This window comes from Temnothorax longispinosus, chromosome 2, assembly GCF_030848805.1.
Source record: "Temnothorax longispinosus isolate EJ_2023e chromosome 2, Tlon_JGU_v1, whole genome shotgun sequence".
NCBI lineage: Eukaryota > Metazoa > Arthropoda > Insecta > Hymenoptera > Formicidae > Temnothorax > Temnothorax longispinosus.
In genome coordinates this window covers 1276299-1300776 of record NC_092359.1, presented here as the reverse complement: position 1 = coordinate 1300776, position 24478 = coordinate 1276299, and the positions used below count along the sequence as shown (strand labels likewise).

Genomic DNA, 24478 nt, shown 5'->3' with positions numbered 1-24478 from the left:
ACGAAAAATCACTTCCTGCCGTTTTCAAAGTGGAGGGAATCAAAAAAAACTCATATGCGAACGTCAAAAGCAGCGTCGCATGGCGCGCGCCATCTCGCGGCGCGCTCACGCACCGAGGCCGCCTTCGCTTCCTTCGGCCACCGTTCGCCGTTTCCAACGCGTCCGCGTCGCCCATTCCCCATTTCCGTTCGCCCGCGCGCGCCCCCCGAAAGCCTCGTTTCTATCGCCCCGATCGCCCGCCACGATCCCTATCCCTCTGTTCCCCGATTACCCCTTTCTCCGTCCGGACTCCGGAGACGGGGATTCGAATCGATCTCCCGAAATTACGAGGCTCCTCGTTATCGTCGTAACTCGTAACTCTGTCGACCGATTTTCTAGCCGTGCGTCAATAAAACTCGCTAAATTACGGTGCATTGACGCTCGCGGTTGTCTAGGCTCGTCGATCTATCACTCGTCTAATCGCTTTTTAATCACACGCTTTCTCATTCTCTCTCTCTCTCTTTTCCTCTTTAAAGCCTCGCTACGCGTTTGTCGCTCGCTTTAAATCGATGTGGAGAGCGTGTCGAGAAAAAAACGCTGCCGAACAAGCGAACCTAGTTTCCGAATCCACGAGGATTTTGCCGCGATCTCCTATCTCGAATTCGGATTCGACGAAACATCGTAAAATTTGTAACGCGATGCGACACGCGACTCGCGGATCTGATTCACCGATTTACCGTGATATTCAAACGATAACATTGCCCCCCCGATGCGATCCTCGCACTTTAAAGCGAAACAGACGGATACCCGGTCGAAGGGAGGGAGAAGGATGTCGGTGACGGAGTGCAGGTGGTGCAGCTGGGCGGGATGGTGGGGGGTGAAGGGGGGGTCTGGATCTCGGCCGCGTGTTTACATCGTGAAGTTATCGCGGAGCGGTGTTATCGACGGGACGGCCGCGGGCCGCGATAGCGGCCATTTGCATTCGCGGGGACGGACGACGGACCGCGGTCCGAATACTCCGAATGGAGAGCGTGCCGTCGCGACTGTGGAAGTGGTGAAACGCGTCCTCGGCGTGCCCGACGACCTGCCCCCCGCGTCCATGAAGATGGCGAGGGCGAGCAGTGACGTCTCGAGAACCGTGTGCGCGAATACGATTCAAGAGAACGAGAGGAAGCTGCAGGAGGCGCGAAATAAGAATCAGGTATTGCGCCACGGGGGCCTCCCGTGTGTCCGTCCTGTTCCGCCTGATGTGTACTGTTCCCTCCGTCGAGGGACCGTTTGCGCCATCCGCTACTCCGTCCCGTTTCTGGCCTGGTCGCGTTATTCCTCGCCCATTTGTGCGCCCGGCTCGTCGGCTCGTCACAGCTCACGTTCACGTGTTTTTGTTTTTACTCCCATTTCAGGGAAAGGGTCGAGGCAGGCAGGATCTAAACAAACTGTTTGGCAAGCTCAATCAAGCCGTGGAAACGAGCTCGCTGAAGTTTTCGGACAAGTCGAGTTCGGCGTGCAACAAGAACGTAAGTGTCACTTTTACCGTTGATGTTTTATACATTGTTTACGTCACGTGTAATGAGATGTACGGTAGCGATATATCAGTTTTGTACGTCTGTCAAGGTTTCGAGATGCTGGTACGGCCCGATACTAGGATTCCCATCTGGATCCTGGTGGGGCATCCTCATGGACTGCTCCAGGGACAGGATGCACGAGCCTTTCGACGCCGACATACACGAGGGGCCGTTCGGCGTCGTTTCCGTTTGCACCTCGCATAGCAATGTAAAGGAGGACGTGGATCTTGGTGATTATCTGACGCTTACAGGCCAGGTGTATCGCGAGCATCAACCCAGTGCGGATCCGTTCATTCGAAACTACGAAAATCAGATACCGTTGAGATTAATAAGAAGTTACAATCTACAAGATGATATCGCGCCTAACACGGGATACAGGTACGACGGGCTCTACGTAGTCATAGACTGCTGGATCGGCGCGGCTTCGGATAGAACCAGGTACAACAAGTTTGCCTTGATGCGTCTCGGTGATCAGGAGCCACCCAACTGGGGCAGCAAAGGCTGGGAAAACCTGTCTTCCATACGACGTTACATCCCATTGACGAAGTCGGACCATCTAAATACGTATGACCTGAGAAAGTGTTCGAATAACAATGGCGTCACCTGCCGGAAGCGAAAACTCAGTCACGGGGACAGTCGCGAGGGTCTGCCCGTCGCGTTAACGACACCGTCGATCGACATCAGCAGACGGTCAGCACCGGAGAGCTCCATCGTAACGCGTCACGTCTTTAAGAAGCTACCGAGTAACGCGGAGAGCGCTGTATCAACTTCTGTACCTGATCAAAAGATGTTGCTGTGCCTTGGTGCGTCGGCTACTAAAACCCACAGTACAAACATCTCGATACGCATGGGCCTGTACGAGTCGTCGCACAGTTCGCAGGACGCGAAGAAGAGCGTCTCGACGATGTTGCAGAAACCCTCCAAGCCGATCGACATTACCGTACGTACGGCGTTGGACATGGAGAGTAGTCACTTGACCCCCAAGGAAGACGTTAAGCCTACCGAGAAGACGGATGTGGATAAGACGCGAGTTAATTCTCGGCCGAATGAAAACGTATCCTACAACGGTCACGTTGCGACTGATAACGCGAGCGCCGCTTCTCCGTTCGATAAACATAGAGAAAACTCGGCGGTCGTAAACTCGTCGAAACATTTGTGCTCTGTGTCTTCGTCGCTAAGCAGCCTCAAGAACGGTGCAAATACCACGATCGAACGTAAGGAACAACTGCAAAGTGCTCAACAATTCCAAGATGTGCAAAATTTGAGCGCCAACAATATCGTTAATGATTCGGCACAGAAATCGAGTCCCGGTAACGAATCGCCGAGGAATTCGGTCGTGACGCATGAAAGAATCTCCGAATGCCATGACTCTTTGGACACACCGAGCGAATCGTTCTGCGCGCAAAGCATCAAGTCCTTGGACTCGTTGACGCCGGACAAAATCTTAAACTTGATCAATAAGGAGATGCACCATCCTCTGTCCAAATTACTGATCGGAAACGTGATAGGACTGACGATCGAGGAATGCGAGATGTGGAACGCGTCGGAAAGGGAAACGACTCCGGAGCCCAAGACTAAGAAGCATGCGTCGACGAGGGCAAATCTTAGGAAGAAGCGAAAAGGAGCGGACAACATAAAGGAGAACGTCGCGTGTTTGGACAACAGAAGATATTACAAATATTCCAGATCCGAGAGATTATTTTGGAAAGTGACGAAACAAGCAGATGGGGAAAAATTCGACAAGTTGCTACCCGAGGTGGATCACCAATCCTGCAACGATGCGGGCCTGAAACGTAATAATAACGTTAGGCGAAGCGATCGGATTGGCGTGTCCAAGGAAAACAACGAGTACTTATCGCCGTTTCGTGTACAGACTTCGCTTCAGACTATCGCGCAACACACTCGTAGCTCGTACGACATAAAAACCCGTCTGAGGGCCGACAAGGGCGCGGTATTGGCCAAGCCGGATTTTCCTAATTCGTCGATCAAAAAGAATAAGTATAAGAAACGAGATAGGGAAATTGCCAACTTGACGATAGACGCTAATTTCGGTCCCATTACACGCGGACCCAGAAACAGAAGATTACGATGCAGGACTAACGGATACGCGAGATGTTGCAGCACCTTCAATACCGTAATATATGCGCCCAACAAGCGATTTAAGTCTAGTTTTGAACGAAAGAGCAAGCTCAAGGTCGGTCGTCAACGTGCCGGGGAGAGACAGACCAAGGACAAGTACAGGATGACCAGCACCGTGCATGCGAGCAGCAAGGATATCAACAATTCAATCGGGAAGCGAAAGAATCTCAAAGGTAATCCTAGTAACGATAATAATGAAAATCGCATGCATCACAATAATAACGCCGGTAACAGGAAGAAGGCGAACGAAACTGAAACGGCCGACCACAACATCACCGAGACTTCCTTTAACAGGACCCTTCGGAAGAAGCTGACACGGACAATCCCCCTACCGCATCGTGCCGCTCAAACGTCGCGTTTATCCTGCTTTCGCAAAAAACAGGACGGGAAACCCAACACGATGGATGCGACGACGCAGTGCAGACTCATCTCCGATAATCCAGAGGTGTACGTTATTGGACAGTTAAACGATCAGAGAACTATTCTGAAGATGGAGTGGGATAAATTGGAGAAACTGAAAGAAACCGCGTTGGACGTGCCCGATCAAGGCTCCCGGGTTTATCGAGCGTCGCGAAACTGCGCCACTTCCACCCTCACGGAGGACAACGTGAGTCGCAAGAGCGACGAGGGATACGCGGACTCTCTGCAGGATAGAGCGTCGGCCTTTGTGCCGGTGAACGCGTTCAACAGCGATCTACGGATCGCGCGTCTCAGATCGATCGGTTTTAAGCCCATAATTAAGCCGCCATCTCCGCTGCTCGCCGACGACTTGGAGATCATTCAGAACGCGCTCGTCACCACGAGCAAAGTAACGAAGCGCGACGTTGCCGAGGAATATCACAAGTACGCGAATAACGAGGATAACAACGCAGTTGTTTACATGGACGACGAATTGCAGTATCAAGATATTGAGGAGGAAGAAGAGGACGAGGAGGAGGACGACGACGACGACGAAGATGAGAAACAATCAGCTGCGAACGCGTCGATGAAATCGACGTTAAGCGGCGTACAATCGAAAACCGGTAACATGCTGCCGGAAACGTTACCCGCGCGCGAAAACTCTGAATCTCCTTGGCACGGCTGGAAGAAGATAGTGACGGATGACAGATCGTACTGGATCGGTTGGTAGTCGATAGTAGATTGTAGGATGTCGGTGAATACATACAGGGATGGTGCTTTTTCGCTTTATTGCGATCAGAAAAATGAACCGTTTTATCCAAACGTGTACAATATTATATCTTTATTTTTTTTGCCAAAAATTAAAGGCTGTTAATAACATTCTAAATTATTCTTCTAACAGTAATATGCTATTCGAGTTGATTAACATATTTGTAAGAAAAGAAGCATCGACAGATTATTGTATAATTAAAATTTCTAATATATACATATACATTATTCTATATAGAGAGAATAATACATATGTATGTATATAGGTATGTATATTTTCTATATGTGAGGTATTATTAACAGATGTTTTAATGTAAATAAATAATATTCTATTCACGTAGTTGTGTCTTACCTTTATTATGAGATGTAATAGGACAATAAAATTTGTTCACAGATTTACACGTTCACTTCGTTCTTAAACGGCGACGAAAGATTTCGGCACAACGTGTTGTCATATAAAATAGATCTTTTGTCAACTTCGATCGTCTCTCTTATGCTTTTAAAAAAAATATAAGGATTATACACAGTTGTACACATAAGACACCGAATACCAAATGTTTATTCATATCTGACACGATGTTCGTCGATCGTCCTTTTCTTGCGCATATAATTGTTCTGTCTTCTTTTTGTTGGTTTTTTTTTCGTATTGAAAGGCTTCCGTCGGGAAGGAAAACTCATCGATTTCTTTGCGTTTATCAGATCTAATCTACCTCGGTGATATATACAAAGTACGAATTTCGTAAATGACCAAAGAAAGAACAGTTTTTGCGGTAGGACTTGTGTGGAGAAGGACGCAAATATTCCTGTGGCTCGCGAGTGGCTCTTATATGAGTACGGATGCGAGATTGCAAAAGTCAAGGTTCGTTAAATGCAACACGTAAATTAAAAACAGATACAAAAGTGTAAACAAGTGTCGTCGCTCACGTACGTACTGTACTCCGGACAGGAGACGCGGTATCGCGCGTGAAATTAAGTACCATACAATTACCTTTGCTTATTCGTTACGAAGAGTTAAGCATTTATCGTGCAGTTAATACCTCTTGTAGTGTCGCAGTAGAGCCACGGGTGTACAGATAACACTGCCTCGAACACGTCAGCATAGTAAAATAAATATCTTCTATACTATTTCTTTACTCGTATGTTGTAACATAATACATATATTAACATGGATGTAACATTATGGAACTATTACAGTGAAACTCAATGCACTCTTACGCCCCGCGCGATAATCTTTTTTTCCTCCCTTTTCTCCATCTTTATTTTTTTCAAAGGTCCGCGAGAACGTTTTTACCTAATTAAACTCGCTTCGCGCGAGTCGCTTAATAACATATCGCTTTTCTCTTGCATCCCCCTCCTCCCCCCTCGAAAGCAGATCTCTAAAGATTTATGGAAGTTTCGCGTTGTGTAACGTAACGTCGTCGGTACGATTCTCGAGCGTGAATCACATTTCCCCGAAACGCGTCCGTGTGCCTTATTGAAATTCATCGTCGCTGCTCAGTAACATTGTTTTTTCGTTATAATTTTGCGAAATCGTAGCGACGCGCTGGTGAGAGGTGTTTCGCCTTTGCGGTGGTGGCACCGGCATGTTTTGCGGATCATCCGGATCGTAGCTGGATACTCGCATACCACGTTGTCCTTTCGGGCCCCCTAATTGTTACATCATTGTTACACATTACAGTGAGCAAACACACGAGATACATGTGTCCATCGGCCAATAAATGTGCCAATCGACCGCATGTAAATGTACGGCCTACGCCTACGGCGCGCGCCTGTCTTTTATATTAATTGAACGTAAAATTGTGACCGAATACAGATAATCTTCTCCGAAATGTCACATTTACATCTCGAACGTTCTTGCTCTGGGACCGCGCTTGCAAAATCGAGGATCGAAACCGGTATAATTCCGGCGAGTTCAGTTTCCTACGCTATAAAGAACCTTTATTTATAAAAAGACCACTATATAGCATTCCTATCCACGGATTCTACATCCCGATACATCCAAACGCTGAACTCGATGGAATTTTAATGGATTTCGACCTCTGCACGAAAACTGCCAATAACGCGAAAAGTACGAAAAAAGTAAAAACGGATCCGAATCGTAACGACCGCGAATAGCGATTATTAATCTGCTCGAGAGACTTGATCAGAGCAACAAAGTTCGAATTCTTACACATAATACACGTAATACAAAGGTGCAAGAGAAAAAAAAAATTTTTTTTTAATATTAATGCGACATAATCGCAATATAAACGATTCATGCAATTTATTATTAATATAAAAAATAAAATAATCGCAAGCAGCTAGGATTGTGATAATTCTGCCATTGTAAATGCAGTACTGTTGAGAAAGAGGACATAATGACGTGCTTTACATGCCCGGCCGTTTCATACCGTATATTCGCATGCTACATGGTACCATGTGGTAGGAATATAAAATAAAAGCAATAAAATTAAGTTGACAGTTACAATGTTATAGAAAAAAAAAAAAGACACGATATATTAATAAATATCCTAATTATTCTTTACACTTATTATAGAGCAACACTCTCCTATAGAAGTACGCCATTCTCTCCCTCTCCCGTTTACTTTCTTCCTCTTTCCTAAATGCTCCTCTTATGTTAAGTGCTTAACTTCTATCTTACAGCAGAGTTTGTTAATCGCAAAATAGATGGGTCTTATATGCATATAATACGTATATATCGATGGTATATTAAGTACAACCCTTATTTTGTAATTTCAGCGGAGAATTCATTTTTATCGACCCCTTGCGGACAGATACCGATCTCTAAGGCATTGTATAATTCCGTAAGCAAAGTATAGTGCTGTATCGTGTATCTTTCGATCCTCATTTAAAGTCGCGCATAAAGATCGATGTCCAATTTCTTGAAATTAAAAAAGTGACGCCTCACTGTGTCATATCTTTTCGTACGGCAAGTTGGTATTAACGTCTGAAAAACAGCAAACAAAAGTGCCTTCAAAGTAATTGTCTGAATCTAGTAAACCGGCACATATAAGGAAAGTTTATGTATAATTAGTTTTTTTTTATACAAGTAAAATGATAAATATTAGTGAACCATTTTCGAAAGCAAATTTTCTACTATCCGTGATTTCGAATTTGCTTGAAATTCGCGTGAAATTCGCTACATACACGTATGTGAGTGGATAACATATATTAATAATGATGTATCGGTGCCTGCATTGGTCAGCAGTGAAGTGTCAGAAAGTACAAGTGAAATATAAATTATATACAAAAGCACCAAAGCCTGTAACTGAAGCGTTTGCAAACTCGAATGAAACGTGTATCTTGTGTAACTATTATTGGCATTATTGACATTACACGTCGGATAATCTTGCTCTATAATTAAAACATTCAGTATCACAGCCTTATTTTAACATGACATTTTCTTATGAATGTATGAGAAAACGTAACTTTTGCATGAGAGACAACGCATACAAAAACTGAAATAAATGAGACGACGCGTTCATCGCATACTATGTCATGCTGTATGAAGGACAATATTCGGAAATATGTACGACATTAATAAAAATAAATAAAGACGTATACACACTAATAAAATAATTTATATAGCAATGCGTAAAAAAACTAAGAAATTATTACAAAAGTGATACATACCTGCGCTATATTGCGTGTACTGCTGATACTGTGGATGGAAATTATGGATGGCATCGGTCATAATGTCTTTTGGATTCATCGTTTCCTGCAAAATATTATTGGCGAATAGAGTATTAAATTAATGACAAAAATGGAGTATCTCTCTGTAAAACATTCAGAAATATTTTATACGTACTTTCAAACTGCTACTGATGCTTTGCATCGTCACGCTTCTACCTCTGGAGTCAGTAACACAGCCAGCTGCGTATACTTGATACGGGAATGCGTAACGTAAAGCTATAGCAGCGAATAACATCTCGATACAAATGAGGAAATTTTGGTAACCGGCGGAGACTGTACCAGCGCTCGTTGATTGACCCAGACTGTTTATAACGGGCGAAATGACATTTGCTTTCTCCAAGATGGCTAACAGAACTCCTGCGTGGAATAGAAAAGCACTTGTTGCAATTGTTATATACCATACTTGATACGCGCGTATTTACAAGCGTTTAAATTTCAGATGTTACCTTGCCAGAACGACAAGAAGATGACGCTCTTGACTGTACAAAATTTGAGCACAGGCTCGAACGGCGTCAGTAGATCTCTCGTAGCGAAATAGAACAGAAACAGCCCATAAAGCGCAAGCGACACGCTGATGTTGTAGATTATCGTGATGTAAATGTAGCCACCGTCGGGTGACCAATCACCGTCTCTGTAATGACCGAAGGCTTGCAGAAATATGATGACAAACGCCATCACCGGCTTGACCAGGCAAAACTGTAAAGTGGCTTGCTTGCAGAATCTCAGGAAGCCGATGGTGTAGGTCTTCCCGACCAGGCAACAGGTGCCGTACAGGCAACTGGAGCGTATCGGCTTGCCCCTGATCTCGGACATGATGTTCCCCTCACCGCCTAGGTACTCGTAGCACAGCGACAGAAAGTTATATATAACAAACGCCTCGTAACAGTCCCGCACGGTGAAGAAGTAAACGTAGTAGCTCTCGCTGTTGAAGAACAGCAACGAGATCCAGGAGTAAATAGCGTAGATGGGCACGATGAACAAAATTCGCACTATCCATCTCTGCTCCGTGGGATTCGTGTACCACCTTAGATGCTGGTAGATCTGCAAACAGGGAGGGCAGAGAGAAATGACAGCTGACAGTTGACAGCTGACGCCGAACCATCGAACGCGTCTCGTTGTATCGCCTATACCGACAATTCCGTACCTGTTGGCAAGTGAGGAAAAGCGCCGCGAACACGAACACCCCGGCGATGACCTGGGCCGCGCGGGTCTGCAGGAAGATCGGCGTCCCTTCCTTCGGGAGATCCGCCGCCGCCGCCGCCAAGTCGCTGACGTCGGTGGTCGTTGACATCTTGTCAAGTGGATTCACGTACGTGGCGTGCGTCCCTGTGACCCCGACACCATTCATACGTCAACCTGCTGGTGGCACTACGCGCGCAAACACAGGGGATTAATTTCTCGTGACGCCAGGACGACGAGACGCGACCGTTGACGCGTTTCCGCGTCGTATCCGTTACGAGTTACGACGTTCGACGCGGACGCGGAGGAGTCATCGCGCGATCGCTCGCGTAATTTCACGAGCGCGAGGACGCCCGCGGCGGAGAGCGGAGAGGAACGGAGGGAGTGGGAGGGAGGAAGGGGGGGAGGAGCACAGGAGGACAAAGGAGAAGGAGAGAAAGAAAGCGCGTGCGACTCGACTCGCGCGAACGTGGGACGGGACGGACACTCGCGGGTAAATCGATACACGTACGTGCGTAAAACGGAGGATCGCGGAATGTCACGGCGTGCGACGTGCGAGTGTTTCTCGGGACTCGCTTTCGGGACGAAGAACACCAGGCGCGGCCGACGGGGAGGGAGAAGGAAAATCCGAGCTAATCGTCACGTTATCGTAAACATAAGGCTCGTTCTCACGTAACCGTAACCGTTGCTGTTGTGCGAATTCAGCGGAATCGGGCCGACTTGGATCGCGAATCGAGACGCAACAATCGGGTCGCGCTGACGCAAGTCTCGCGGATTCTTTTCTTTCTCTCTCTCTCTCTCTCTCTCTCTCTCTCACACACACACACACTCTCGCTCGCTCTCTTTCTCGTTTTAGCAACGTACCCGTGCCCCCATTCGCGAAGTCCTCTCCAGATTTTGCAGCATACGCACGCTCGGCGTACCCTCTGCTCCCTCTCCCCGCGAGCTGTCCCGTTTACGTCGCCTCGCTCCCGCTGTCACGACGTCCGCCTTTCGACGCGGGGACGACAGCAGCTGCCAGGCTCTCTCTATTATTGGCGATTGTCGGTGACTCGCGCGCCTCGAACGCGCTTCGCGGGCCACCTGAGTGAAGAGTCGGCCGCGATCTCAGCCAGGCCGCGAAAGACGGCGTCCGCCGTTTACGGGCGACGCACAAACACACCGTACATAAACGCAACTATATGCGGAATTAGTCGCTCCTCCGCGAATCGTTCCACTCGCGACTTCTGCTGCCCGCACTCGCGCACTCCCGCGCTCGCGGCACTCTCCGTCCGCGGATGGAGTAGCTGTATATCGTCCACTTCCGAGAGCGCTCTCCCGACGCGTACCACTGCCCACTGCTCCGGAAGAGATCGGGGAGAGCACCGGACGGCGGATCGTTGTCTCCCTTTCGCGAGATTCGTCGGCGTCGGCGATCGCGAGATCGAGCGACGCGAAAACGCACGGTACGCGAACCTGTTTTTCCCCGAGCGAGCCAACCCTTCGCCGCCGAGCCGATCCCGCGACGGTTTCACTCCCACCCCACCACGCGTGCGTGCGCCGCGTGTGTGTGTACTCCGTACTCCGCTCTGCTCGCCGCCCCCCGCCCCCCGCCCGTCCACGAACCTGTCGCCCGCCGAGAAACTGGGAAATCGTTTCCGCGCAAGGCGACGCGGCGCCCCGTCTTGCTCTCTCTTTCTTTCTTCCTTAGCTGCCCGCACTTTCTGCGCTTAAATTGAAGCACGATCATTGCTGTAAAAGGAATAAACGAGGGAGAAAATCTTGTTTTTTTTATATCAGTATCGGACTCGATTGCTCCTGCAACAATTGACGGTGATAGAATTGTTGAGACACTTCTCGGCGATTATTCGATAATTGTCTCGTTGACGAGTTATTTAAATTAATTTTGGGGGAAATTAATAATTAATTTAAAGAGAAATTGTCTCACGCAATTTTCGAGGTAATAATGTTCATCGTGGGTATTCAAGGCCGAGCCGTGGAACGCTTTTGAATCGTTATTGTTTAAGAAAACAAGTCGATATCGCTCTTGACAGTCCCGCTTCCGTTTCCACGTCCCGCGTCCTTGCCCTTGTTCCGCGATTAAAAGCTTTACGACGCCTGCACGTTCCGCTATATCGCGACGATTTCAAGAAAGAATTTTATCGCGCGTTGGAACGCGCGACCGTGAGTAAATCCTCGTGAAAGGTGCGTATCTCGTAATCTCGTTTCGACAGCGAGATCGGCATCTTTCGCGCCAGCTGCTGAAGGTCGGACCGCGAGAGACCACGCGCGGCGGAGACCTCCGTGTCGATTTGAAGAGAGAGAAAATGAGATGAGCATCTGTTTTCAGTCCTTTTACGTTCCTCTCGCATTTGCGTAATCGTTCACGTTTTAAATAAACAACCGAGAAGACTTAATTACATAAAAAAAAGTACAGCTGGATAAGGCACCTCGCGCTTGACGTCACGATGTCGTCAACGAAGAAAGAGAAAGAGAGAGATAGGCCGTGTTGTAGTTGCACTATGTGCACTTGAAACGAGCGCGGAAATGTAATCGGACATCGGAGAGAAAAGGAGAAGAGATGAAAAGTGCAGCTACGAAAAATAAACTGAAAAAACAATTGCGTCGATGGTTCTTGGCGGTCGAGTAGTACGCGTGGCGCGCCATCTATAGCTCCACTTTCCGTTCGTTGAAACTTCGTAGCGCGAGATCTGGGCTTGCCGGTCGATAATGCAGTTTCCGTCGCGACCCAGTCGGATTGTCTCGAGTTCCGTCCTCCCGCTGCCCCACCGCTCGTTCCGTCCCGCGCTCCGCGCTACTCCGCGGCCCAGCTGTATTCTCGTGTCCTCGCAGGCTCGCGCTGTGTTTTGTATTTTCGCGAGGGTTGTCGTACGCGAGTCGTGCGGAAATGCCAGGATTACGAGGGCGGCTCTCGCGATCGCGTAATGTCGGTGGCAAGTGACGCCCCGGCGCTTCTCGCGGCACGCTATCTCTGCAGAACGATGTCAAGCAGATAAATTATGCCACGAAAAGAGAACACGTGAGTTTTCGGGATTTGTCGACCTTCTAACCTTTCGCCGCTCAGTCATCCGCGATTTTGCGCTGAATAATCCGAGAGCAAGAGATCGAAGGTACCTTCTCTCTCTTTCTCTCTCTCTCCACTTCCAACTGCAGAGGGACATGAAAAAAGAGTCATCCACGATCTGTCCGATTCTGGTTTTCCCTGAAATTCTTCCTCCGTCAAAGAGCGCGGAGAGACGCGCTTCAGATCACCCTCCCCACGTTCGTCCGTCTTGTGCTCTTTCTATCTAGAGATTTCGTTGCAGCAAAGCGAAAACATGGGAGCGAGATCGAAGAAAACGTATGAACGCGTACTTCAAGACATTGGCGGACCTTCTGCCGCCGCATCAGGAAGGTCGCAAACGCAACAAGGTCGACATCCTGATCCACGCCTCGAAGTACATAAAAGACCTCCATAGCCGCACCGAGGAGTTGTTCTCCACTCACGCTTCGGAGGCACACAGTACGTATTTCGAGACCTGCACGGCGCATCAGTGGGAGGAGCGTTTCATTTTTTACATCTGCTCGGTGCTACATGTCCTTTTGATTTTTCAGAGGAAGAATTGGCTCGTTTGAAAAAACTCGTGACACAGCTGATGTCTCGTACCCAGTTACTATCCACTCTTCTTAAGGAGGCAGGAATTTCTGTACCAGCCGAGCCGGCTCTTGAAAAAATATCCCCTTTAAAGTGGTCGAATAAAATTAATGTCGACGACGTAGACAAATATTTTGATAAGATCGAAGAAAGTAAGTGCATTACCTGGATGTAGATTTAAAATTGAAAGTGATAATTCAAAGTTTTCTAATTTCCCGGTTCACTTGCAGAGAAAACTTCAGAGAAGAAGAAAAAGGAGAAATCCACGGAAAATAAAGTGCCTTCTAAGAAAAAATCTGCGACACCGTCGGTTCCGAAAAAGCTGTCCGAGGAAGCTGCCGCCGCTAAGGATGTCTGTAATTCGATAGAGAATCAGGAGAATCGAGTGAACTGTGCCAATAGCAAAAACTATAATTCCGATAGTACAAGTAGCCTAGCTGAGACTGGATCGAAGGAAGTGGAGCGTTGTCAAAATGGTACAAACAAATTTAGAATTATTGCCGTTCAATTAAATGACTGTGCTTAAAATCTTCATTGCTTGATGTTGATAAGCATTTATATCGCTCCTATGTTTTAATTTAGATTCTGCTAACGAAGCGACCGCGACAGGAACAGCCAATACGAAAAAAAAGACCGGTAAATAAAAAACATGGTTTTGTTATATTAATAGATATATCAATATCTATTAATCTTCATTGCTAATGTAATTCTCTATTTATTTACAGTGGATAAAAAAGTCGAATCCCAAAAGTCATTGAAGAAGAAACGCAAACGCAAGGATGAGAAAAACTCGGCGTTGCCACCTATGGCCAACACTGTCACCAGTTTAACTCCTAACACCCTCATTTTGTCTGGTGGAAAACTGATGCCCCTCGTAGCTCCGATGACGTCAAACATCATCGTGAATACGCAGCAGGCATCGACGAACCCGATAATCCTCGGTAACACGCAACAGAATCAGATGATCGTCATGCAACCCTTGGCGAATCGTGTCCAGAACTCCGTCGTCTCGATATGCAATCACGCTTTGATTAACACCGTGCAGAAGGTCACTCTGAACACCGTGCCGAGTATTCGCACGAATATGGTTGTCGATTCTCACAACTGGGCGTCCAATGTGAAAAATATAATTAATGCCACGAAGATCGGCGGGCACAAGGGTATCTTGCCAAAAGGCAAAGAGATCACGAAGACGACTATGGCTTACAAAGTGCCTATACCAGCGATACACAAGGACAAAGTGGAGAAGCCCAAGGATAGCACGAGCAAGAAGGAGTCGGAAGTGAAAGCGAAGGGCAACAAGAATCATTCTAAGAGTCACAAAAGCGTTCAAAGTACGCCGGAAACGGCTGAAGAGTTGAGTGTCGAGAAGAAATCGCCGAAGGAACCTGCCAAGACTCACGAGGACGCGACAATCGTCCCGCGAAAAGATGCGCTTAAACGCGGTTTATCTACGGAATCTGATTCCGCGGACGAGCCGGAAGACAAGAAACGGAAAGACACGAACGATGATGCAAACCAATCCGCCCAACCAATCGCTTCGAAAGCGACAGATTTCACCGCCACTTGCAAATCTATCGTAAGTTTGAAGCACGTTATAGAGAGAATAGGGGAGAACATCCGAGACGAGCATGCGACTGTCAGCAACGAGAAGGAATCTGCTGTCACGAAATCAAATAACATGGTTACTCAAGCAGCAAATGATACTAGTTGCGAAGAAACATCCGAGACGAGCAAACTAATGGATATCGTGGACACGAATTGTTTCGATATGAATAAGAAGACGACCGAGGATGTCGTGTCGCAGACCATTGCCTCGGACAAATTTCCCAGTGAGTCAGAGACAGATGCACCTGATCGATCGTCTAATGATTTCAACATGTCGATCGACAGCATAACGGAAAAGAGTGACGGAAATATCGAGCACTTGGACGCGAAATCGACCTTGACGGACGTCGAAGTGGCGGAGAAGGCCGTCGGTTCGGACGGGCCGAAGAAAACGTGCAACTTGGGTACACGTTTCGACAGTCTTTTACGCGTGGCGACGGCCAAGGAGCAACAGCGGGTCAATGACACGATAGGCGGCGTAGAGAGCAACAAGATCATTCTGAATTTGGATACGAACACTACGACAACGATGAAGTCCGATGCAAACATTGTCGACGCAGCGACATCGGCAACGGCAACGGCATCGTCTTCATCGTCATCGTCGTCGTCGTCCTCGCAGCCACTAACAGCTAACGTGGTCAACGATGAGACTAAATTGGTAAAGACTTCGAAGGACGAAATGCCGAAATCACTGCCGTACACCAGTGAGAACACATTTGTGCCGATCAGCAACAGAACGGACGGGTTACATTCGGACTTGTCCAATGACATATTCGCCTCTCTGCACGTTCCCTCCAGTTCGCATAATCCGGAATCGATATCACCCACGGCAGCGTTCCTGATGGCTTTTCCGCTTGTGTCGTCCTTGAACGGCAAAACCGAAGTCCTGGACGAGGAGATGAAGGATGACTTCAAGTATCATAGTCAGACTCCGCCGATGCTGTTGCAGATAGGCACCATGGAGCCGAACAGCTTCAAGATCAAGACTTCCTCGCCGTCGCACGCGATCGCGGAGAAGCGGCTGAAAACATCCTGCGAGGAGAAGCAAATCGCGTCCGCGAGTGTAAACGCGAACGCCGACATAATCGTTCCTGTGGAATGCGCGACGACCAAGTCGTTGCCGAAGGTGGTGAACGAGGAGACGTTGCGAGAGCCGTACAAGATAGTTCAGACCGTCCTGACGCCGAGTTTGGAGAAATCCGTCATGACCACCAGCGCGTATTCTTCCCATACCTCAGTCAATTTCTCCGCCGTGGACTCCTCATGTATCGTAGGCGCGTCCCCGAATGTGGCGACGAATCAAAGTCGTTCGAGTCAATTGAGGACGTCGAGTACGCTGAACAGTGGTAACGTAATCACGTCTCAAGCGCCGGTAAATATCCCCGCGTCTACCGACAAGAGCGATATCGCGGATTGTGCATCATCCCAAGTGGCAACGAGCCGCAATCCCGACGTGACGTACTCCGGACCGCAGGACTTCTTGCCCAGCTACTCGACGATGCTGGGCCATAATCTCGGTACGCTGCAACGTATGTCCAACTCGTCTATGTTCAAAAATGCCAACGCGACGACGCAAGAATCGAATTCCACGGTCGGTCCGCACGTCGACAACTCTCAGAACTTGTTGAGCACTCGGCTCGAGAACGCGACAGTGACCACGAATTCCTCGTCCGCGGCCTTGCGATCCCTGCAAGCGGACTATTCGACTCAAACGAAGGACAAAGCCTCGCAAAGTTCATCGCATGTAATTTATCCGTCGCACAACAAGGACACACTCATCAATTCTGCCAGTATTGTTCCCGATCACCGTGTGGATTACGCTAGTCAGATGGACCGAAGTCTTCCGGTGACGTCCCAGAGCATGCAGAGCTACTCTGTGCCGGCCAAGGAGTCCTCCCTTTCGATTCTGCCCTCTCAAGACATGCAACATATGTACAGTCAGACCAAGGACAGTCATGTTCTCTTAGATTTGAACAATTCCCAGCAGACGTTTACCGTTCAGAAAAAACAGGAACACATTATCGCGAGCTCTCACAATGATTACGTTGGTAACCAAGCGAAGGCGATGTCGCAGAAGGATTCTATATCATATACAAGCGGCGACAACGAGGCCGCGAGCGCTCCAACGCGAAATCAAGAGTACGTTACGAAGACTGCGAGTCAGAGTTCTTCGGAAAATACTTTCCAACGGAACTATTCCAAGCTAAACAAGAGCACAGACACATTGAATCCGAATCAAGAAGCGAAGCTGAATAACGTGCTCAGCTCTAAGACTCAGGAACAGCAGCAGCAGCATAATCACATACGCGATCCGGCCTACGTTCCCGCAAAGAAGCTAGATGTAGATCCATTCGCCCAGTCGTACCAGTACGACGTCAAGGAAGCGATGAGCAATCCGAGCGAACGGACGAACGTTCTGAACGCGAATACCGACGACACGCATAGCAATTACGTTTCGTATCCCAGTAAGGACGACAAGAAGACAAACGCCGTCTCGACTGTCGCTATGTCCAACAACAATAAGCCAGCAGCGGTGCAGCAAAGCGCCGTTCCACGATACTCGCAACAGACCTCGTCGTTTATCACCACGTCCAACTACGAGCAGAGCACGATGACGGAGAATCACACCAAGTCCACGACCACCGTCGCTCATAATTCGTCCAATTTTAGTATTATCTGGACGACATTCTCGCCGGTCAGCGGTGGTGGCGGCGGTGGTAACAACAATCTGGTGCATTACGATCAGGGACAGTCACATCCGAACGATAATACCGAGGCAAAGACCATCTGCGAGAATTATAGCTACGTACCGTTGCACAAGGACAACTCGAGTTTCTCTAATCAAGTGTTGATTGGTGACAATTATCCGAATAGCTCAACCATGTCGACCGGGATCGACAAGTCGCGACAAGGAAAGATCGAGTCGCAGAAGCAATCCTTCGTTGATTCCTCGAAGACCAGGAATGACCCGTCGAAGCAGAACCGGATGCAAGGTCAGCAGACCGGCAACGACTACAAGTTTCCCGACGGTAGTAAGAGCAAAAACAAGTACGGCATAGATTCGGACTACATGCAGAACGAATACGGCGCTGCCATGGATCAACAGCAGCATTCCCAGCAACACGGTCAGAAGAATCATCAAAATCTGTCGTCCAAGCAGGAAAAGGCAGTGTACACGTACGAGCCACAGATTAACTTCGATCTAGCGGAGAGTAACGCGCAGATGAAGTATTCGATCGAGGCTTACACCGGCGTGAATTTCAAATACACGGAGAAGACGCAGCAGCCAAGTCAGCACAAATATCAGATTCTTGGTCAAGGACAGATTCCTTTGCACGACAGCAGCAGTTACAGTAGCGACGTGAAGCACAGCCAGCAGCAGCAGCAGCAACAGCAACAGCAATCGCACAGTAGCAACAATAACGGTAATACCAATAAGTCCAAGAGTAATCAGCACCAACAACACGCGATCAAGGCACCGGTTAATTGGATGATGACACCGGAGGTCAAGCACAACACTAACTTCGCCGATATTATTCTACCGCCGATCGGCAAGGAGCTAGAGTTTTGCCAAAATAATTTGTTCACGCAGACACCTGCGTACAACCAGAGCACACCAAATCAGTTCTACAACAATTATGATGTTTCCGCTGCCCATAGTTTCCCAAATCTACCGGTTCTGCAAAGTGATCCAAAGAGGTCCGCGGAGACCTTCTATTCCGAGGAGCAACCGTTTCCGTGGTCTCCGACGAAAAACACCGTGCATAATAGTGTTGAACATGCGATCGGCCAGTCATCGGTCAAGTGTATCGATCAGCATATTGTACCGTCGAGTTTGCAGAGTCTGGTAAGTGATCTCGATCTTAGCGCCAATCTGGACAAGCAGAACTTCCTGTTCGGCGCTGCAACCTCGTCGTCGAGAATCTCCGCGGAGCAGAGCAAGGATGCATCTATAAAGGAGAAAGAGGCGAATAACGTATCGGGACGGGATCTTCACGCGATATTGAATACTCAGAACGCGCAGCATCCGGCTTCCACCTTCCTGTCAGTGAGTCAGTTGGTGGAGCATGAGAAGGCGGAGAAGAGCCATCAGCAGCAGAATCATCAGCAGCATCAACACCACCAGCATCACCATCCTCATCCGCACCAGCATTCGCAACAGCAACATCAACAGCAGCAGCAGCAACAACAACAACAACAACAACAACAACAACAGCAGCAGCAGCAGCAGACTAGGAAACATCAGAGGAAGAGCAACGCGAGTCCCAGAACGACCAGCAAGCGGCAAATGGACATTCGCAAGTCTACAACAACCAACGACAATAATAATTTGCATCAGCGGCACGAGGAACAAAAATCATCCGGGCACGTGTTCACGGAACAGGGATACCAGCAGCCGCAGCCGCAGCCGCAACAGCAACAACAGCAGCAGCAGCAGCAAAAATATCAACAGAATAATGTCCACTGGAGAAGCAGAAACTGCAAAAGCAACTATACTGCGGAGGCACTAATTGGCACCAGCATTCATGACACTGGCCAGGATAAGCACGCATCGATCAAGTTCACGACCAATTATCCCCAGAACAAATTCCAGAGCGGTTTGTCCGCGGATGCTGCGGTGATGCCTATCAACTACTTCTCTAGTGCGCCACCACCGGACGACGGCACCGCGGCCGGTTACGGTCAATCGGTGGTCAATCAAAACTTCAACACGTACGCGTACTCGTCCAATTCCGCCAACTCTATCTATCCTACCAGCAACTTCATCAGCAGCATCTCCAACACACCCAACAGCTACATGGCCATGCCGCTGCATGAGAACGCCGCCGATTACGTGCAAGAGACTAACTTTCTGTTGCCGAACGTGGCTGGAACGAGCAGCTCGTCGAGCGCTAGCACCGTTAATACGTCCAGCGCGAACACGACCTCCACCACGGCTGGGAACGCCAACGGGAACGGGAAGAATCATCAGCACTACGGGAAGCATCCTAACTGCGACAAACGTTCGTATTCCACTGCCGCGAAGAAGGGCAAGCGGAAGGCTCTCGAAAACGGACCCATGCAGAACCTGGAGGGAACCTTTCCTCTAACCGGCATCAACTCTCCGATGGAGGAGTATCATCATTCGGCGGCGTTCCTGGCGGCGCCGCCACCCCCGCCTCCACCGCCACCCCCCGCCAATGCTCTCTATCAGAATCATCCGCAAACGAATGTCTACGCCAAGACTGTCAACGGTCTTCCACCGCCCCCACCGTCGGCCATGGCGAGCGCTCAGGGTGTCACGACCGTGGGAGCGGCCGGTTTTTCCATGAACTCCAACATGGTCCGCGGAGGAATCGTCTCGAGCAATCCGATGGGCATGCCGCATCATCCTTCGGGCACCAGTCTCACCAACTTCAACCTAAGCACGATCTTTCCTGAAATGAATGATAAGGTATCGGATCACGTCCAATAAATTATATAGATACGGTTCGTTCGATTTTTCGTGCATCAACAAAAACCTTGCTTTTTTTTTCAGGTCACTGGATACAAGTCCTCGAACGGTATACCACCCGGCCTATCGCAGACGTCCAATCAGCCTGCGACCTATACGCAACGAAGTAATTATCCGTCGAACGCTCTGTGCCATTTGCCGCAGGTGTGTTTATAAACGTGTCTCCGTAATACCAAATCCAATTGTGTGAGCCTAGGAAGTGTGTATATACGTTGTTTGCAGATTTCGGAAGGCACGCAATTCATTAATAGCGTTCCGCCGCTTCCCGTATCTCCTGCTCCTCCTCCTCCTCCTCCTGCCTTCTCATTCCTTTCACTCCTATGATGAGGTTTCATAGTTTGTGATACGATCGATCATCGCTTGTACATATGTAAATACCATATATTATTCATTAAATTAAAAGACGTTGATACAAAAAAATGTATATTTGATTTATGTTAGCGTGTTGAATATTTAAATTATAAAACAAATGATCCGCTAAAGTTATGACGGTTGAGCAACGATTTTGTCATATTAGATTAAAAAGTATCGTACATAGAATTGAGTTTTTTAATCAAAGTTCCTTTTTTTGCATCATGCGATATATTTTTATGCCCATAATTCACGTCCTGGTATTGACTCTCTAATTGTCGAGTTACACTGTCGAATTAATGAGGTTCATTAACATCGAAATTAATAAGAATCTTCATTTAGTTACATAAACATGGTCTATATTAAGAACCTGATTAGGTACTTCAGTCGTATAAAGATTTGGATATTTACAGATAGTAGAAAGTAAAGTGTCATTATCACAGAGCGTATATTTAAATACATATCACTATAAGTCCGCAAATGGCATCCAGTCATCTTATATCTTTAGTAGGAGGCTTGAGTGGTATTTTGCCGATAATAAATTTTTCAGCCAAGAACATATTCTTTTCATCGTCCGTTAATGCACTATCCACACTGTAAATGGTATCATCGATGACGGTGCTGGTTGCAGTGGTGTTGAACGGTGATTTTCCAAATGGAGAAGCGTTGATGTTAGACTGATTTTGCGCGATTCCAAACGGTGAACCGCCTTGTTGCATCCGCGGTGCAAATGGGTTTGCGGCCGTTGACGTAAGAGTTGTGCCAGCGTTCGGACCGAACGGAGAGGAAGTGTTGACACTGCCGAATGTCGGTGCGGGGAACAGCGACGGGTTTGGAACGGTTCCGTTGGAGGTTGCAAAGGTAGTTCCTGCGTTTGCGAATATCGAATTGGAAGCTGTCTCTGTGGTGCCAAACGTGCTATTTGTACTCGGAACGGCCACGCCGAATCCCGTGCCGGCAAACGGCGCCGAGCTCACGCTTGTAGAATCGAATTGCTGCGAGCTAGTGGTGACGAACGGGCCGGTGATCGCGACAGCTGGCGCGCCGAACGACATAGTGCCTACCGGCATGGTGGGGTCGGTGTTTTGTGGACCAAAGACATTCGGAGCGGATACCGTCGTCCCGAAGGTGGTATTATTGCTGGGCTGTTGATTCAGATCAAAAGCCGGCGCCGTGGTAGCGACGGATCCACCGAAACCTGGCGTCGTGGATACAATGGACGTACCGAAAGCCGGCGTTGTGATGGCGGCTGCCGCGCCAAAACCCGGCGTAACGGTGACCGTGGATCCGCCGAAGATACCGCTCGTGGATATCGCGGGAGCGCCGAATGTTTGACCGCCGCCGAACATCGCGTTGCCAGCGGGATTGTTGGCATAGTTAGGAGTTACCCCTGCGAAAACGGGCGCTCCGCCGAACGCAGGCACCTGCGATTTCGGCTGAGTGAATACCCCGCCGTTGAAAGAGCCGGACGATGACGAGGTGGAGACGCCGAAGACCGAGTTTGTCTGTAATCCAGCGGCGGAGCCGCCGAACAAGCTGGGGGCGGTGGTCGTCGCCCCACCGAACAGCGAAGTGTTCGCCTGCGACGTCGGATTGTTGAACAGCGAGGTGGTGGGCGCGTTGCCGAGCTGGGCCGTCCCGCCGAATACATTGCTGTTTTGACCGAACACATTTTGAGACGTCCCGCCGAAGACTGGATTGTTTTGAGGCGTTCCAAACGTCGGCGCGCTGTTCTGTACGCCGCTGAAGGATGTCGAGGTGCTCGGTGTTCCGAAAATAGAGCCAGCACCGCTCGTCGCAGTACCAAATCCGCCGATATTGTTTCCGAAGTTCGTCGCACCGCCAAATACGGACGTTGTATTATTATTGCTATTAGACTTTCCGAATATCGACGATGCGTTACTCGACGAGGTAAATCCACCTCCGCCAAATGGATTATTATTTTGCACGCCGAATGATGTGTTTCCAAATACGTTATTGGTCGGCGTGTTATTGACTAGGTTCAGATGAGGAGCTGCAAAGGACAAAGCAGATGATTTTCCGGCTATTTACTATTGCTTGCATTCAACCCACCTTTTTGGCCACTTCCCAAAAGTTTTTTCTAAAACACAATTATATTGTTAAATATAATCAACAGGTTCTCTTCTACTGATCAAAGCGATTATATGGAGAAAATTATGTCGTTTGACATACCAGCACTGAGATTGTCTCTCGCGAAGGATTTTTCAGCATCTCTCTTTTCGCCTTCATGTCTTGGCACAATTGTTGATAGTGTAGTTTCTGAAAGGCAATATGCAAAGATAGCCTGATATTCGATACGCTTACGAATGCACTTTTATGGCTTATCTGGGCAACAGAAATGCCGAAAAGATTTCTCCAGGTATCCTTTAGATGTCTTTTACGGCTCCGTGTTGCTCGAATAACCCATAGACATAATCCTAACTAACCGCCTGTTCGACCATGCCGTTCTTCTGTGCGTGATATATCTCCCATCGGACTTCCTCTGGGGACAAGTCCTCCATATCCGGGATACAGGGACGTTCTTTGAGCGGCGCAAAGCACGACAACAACCACTGTCCGCCTCGCTCGGCAAGAAGCACCTCCTTGGCCACCAAGATACTGACATGTGTACAGACCAAAGAAAAAAGAAATAAATATCACTCTGAGCTTAAGTATACAAATTTATATACGTAAACAGAAACTTGCACATCCACATGCAAACTTTATGCGATTACTTACATGATATCATCCTCGTTCTTGGTGTTGCCTGTTTGGAAAAATAAACAACAATGTTATTCAATGTTATTCAACGCCAGTGAAAATGGGGGTGACGCGTGACTCCGTGTGTCCACGAAAGATTAGTAACTAAAAGGCCGTGGGTCAATCTCAGTCTTTATTCCCCCGCATATTCCTCGATTAAGGACCAGTTGTTCCAACCTATTGGTAAGCTACCTGATAGTTAAATCACATCTTTGTCCAATGTAAAGGATAAACAAAGCATACATATGATTTAACTATTAGGTAGTTTAGCAACAGGCTAAAACTACCAGCCCTAAGAGGATTCTCCGTTTAAGGGGAGAAGAAAAATTCAGAAAGAGAGTAAAAAAGTTAATTGTGAACTAGAGTATATGTATCGTATTGCCCCTAAAGAAGAGGCAGAACGCATCTTAATTTCCCTCAGCCGAGGGAAAAACTTCGAGAAACACTAAGCAAGTGAAATATCAAGTGAAAATAACGTCTTTCTTACCGAAATGATTTATGTGCTCGTACTGGCAATATTGTCCGTAACGACAATTGCCTTGCCGATAAAATTTGCAGATAACCATTGTGCTCCACACCGAAGATGAATAAACAAGGGAAAATGCTTCTTCCCGCCTTCCGTCGCGTCAACGTCGTCCTTATCGAAACGCACGGCACACGGCACCGCTCTTATACCCTTCCGCTTCCCTCCTTTTATAAAATACGAACTTTAGTTTTGTTTCAAAAAATAGTTTTCTCACATATAATTCTTGGCATGTATAGTTTTGTAATTTACGTCGCTATATTTTCCTCTGGTTCTCCATTCACGTGTACGAAGAAAAAACGCTTGTTGTAGCATCTTTACGGCTTTTGGGGAACTTCGTAACAAGATGCGCAGTTCGATGGTATTTATCGGTAAAGCAGTTCCAT

The 24478-nt window shown here is 48.0% G+C and overlaps 4 protein-coding genes across 7 annotated transcripts; 2 read left to right on the top strand and 2 right to left on the bottom strand.

Moving 5' to 3' along the window:
* Positions 1-40: 40 nt before the first annotated feature.
* Positions 41-5186, top strand: LOC139825295 (uncharacterized). 3 transcript variants are annotated; one of them, XM_071797920.1, is made up of 4 exons: positions 41-1180; positions 1383-1496; positions 1576-3856; positions 3978-4139. In XM_071797920.1, exons 1-4 carry the CDS (start codon positions 749-751, stop codon positions 3995-3997), a joined length of 2847 nt encoding a protein of 948 aa, XP_071654021.1. In that variant the 5' UTR covers positions 41-748; the 3' UTR covers positions 3998-4139. The 3 variants fall into 3 exon arrangements, with proteins under 3 accessions (XP_071654021.1, XP_071654019.1, XP_071654020.1); XM_071797918.1 differs by having other exon boundaries at positions 863-1180; positions 1576-5186; XM_071797919.1 differs by having other exon boundaries at positions 864-1180; positions 1594-5186.
* A 2-nt stretch (positions 5187-5188) lies between these two features.
* Positions 5189-11254, bottom strand: Tmep (Transmembrane endosomal protein). Of its 2 annotated transcripts, none has more exons than XM_071797933.1 (6): positions 10587-11253; positions 9688-9911; positions 8990-9584; positions 8659-8900; positions 8484-8568; positions 5189-6497 (listed from the first exon to the last, which is right to left on the bottom strand). In XM_071797933.1, exons 2-6 carry the CDS (start codon positions 9889-9891, stop codon positions 6322-6324), a joined length of 1302 nt encoding a protein of 433 aa, XP_071654034.1. In that variant the 5' UTR covers positions 9892-9911; positions 10587-11253; the 3' UTR covers positions 5189-6321. The 2 variants fall into 2 exon arrangements, with proteins under 2 accessions (XP_071654034.1, XP_071654035.1); XM_071797934.1 differs by lacking the exon at positions 5189-6497 and adding an exon at positions 7230-7797 and having other exon boundaries at positions 10587-11254.
* A 1066-nt stretch (positions 11255-12320) lies between these two features.
* Positions 12321-20689, top strand: LOC139825290 (uncharacterized). The gene is made up of 7 exons (XM_071797899.1): positions 12321-12741; positions 13028-13224; positions 13317-13508; positions 13587-13832; positions 13939-13992; positions 14082-20398; positions 20483-20689. The coding sequence occupies exons 1-7, from the start codon at positions 12722-12724 to the stop codon at positions 20612-20614; spliced, it is 7158 nt and encodes a 2385-aa protein (XP_071654000.1). The 5' UTR covers positions 12321-12721; the 3' UTR covers positions 20615-20689.
* A 236-nt stretch (positions 20690-20925) lies between these two features.
* Positions 20926-24392, bottom strand: LOC139825301 (uncharacterized). The gene is made up of 6 exons (XM_071797928.1): positions 24057-24392; positions 23549-23576; positions 23257-23428; positions 23003-23089; positions 22883-22910; positions 20926-22823 (listed from the first exon to the last, which is right to left on the bottom strand). The coding sequence occupies exons 1-6, from the start codon at positions 24133-24135 to the stop codon at positions 21301-21303; spliced, it is 1917 nt and encodes a 638-aa protein (XP_071654029.1). The 5' UTR covers positions 24136-24392; the 3' UTR covers positions 20926-21300.
* Positions 24393-24478: the final 86 nt, after the last annotated feature.

Coding starts and splice junctions, on each gene's coding strand:
- LOC139825295 (XM_071797918.1), top strand. CDS start 1,079: ATGAAGATGGCGAGGGCGAGCAGTGACGTCTCGAGAACCGTGTGCGCG. Junction 1,181..1,382: donor AGGCGCGAAATAAGAATCAG/GTATTGCGCCAC, acceptor CTCCCATTTCAG/GGAAAGGGTCGAGGCAGGCA. Junction 1,497..1,575: donor GTTCGGCGTGCAACAAGAAC/GTAAGTGTCACT, acceptor GCGATATATCAG/TTTTGTACGTCTGTCAAGGT.
- Tmep (XM_071797933.1), bottom strand. CDS start 9,891: ATGAATGGTGTCGGGGTCACAGGGACGCACGCCACGTACGTGAATCCA. Junction 8,901..8,989: donor CTTCTTGTCGTTCTGGCAAG/GTAACATCTGAA, acceptor TATTCCACGCAG/GAGTTCTGTTAGCCATCTTG. Junction 8,569..8,658: donor GCATCAGTAGCAGTTTGAAA/GTACGTATAAAA, acceptor AATATTTTGCAG/GAAACGATGAATCCAAAAGA.
- LOC139825290 (XM_071797899.1), top strand. CDS start 12,722: ATGCCACGAAAAGAGAACAC. Junction 13,225..13,316: donor TCACGCTTCGGAGGCACACA/GTACGTATTTCG, acceptor TTGATTTTTCAG/AGGAAGAATTGGCTCGTTTG. Junction 13,833..13,938: donor AGTGGAGCGTTGTCAAAATG/GTACAAACAAAT, acceptor GTTTTAATTTAG/ATTCTGCTAACGAAGCGACC.
- LOC139825301 (XM_071797928.1), bottom strand. CDS start 24,135: ATGGTTATCTGCAAATTTTATCGGCAAGGCAATTGTCGTTACGGACAA. Junction 23,577..24,056: donor CGAGCACATAAATCATTTCG/GTAAGAAAGACG, acceptor TTTTCCAAACAG/GCAACACCAAGAACGAGGAT. Junction 23,429..23,548: donor AAGAACGAGGATGATATCAT/GTAAGTAATCGC, acceptor TACACATGTCAG/TATCTTGGTGGCCAAGGAGG.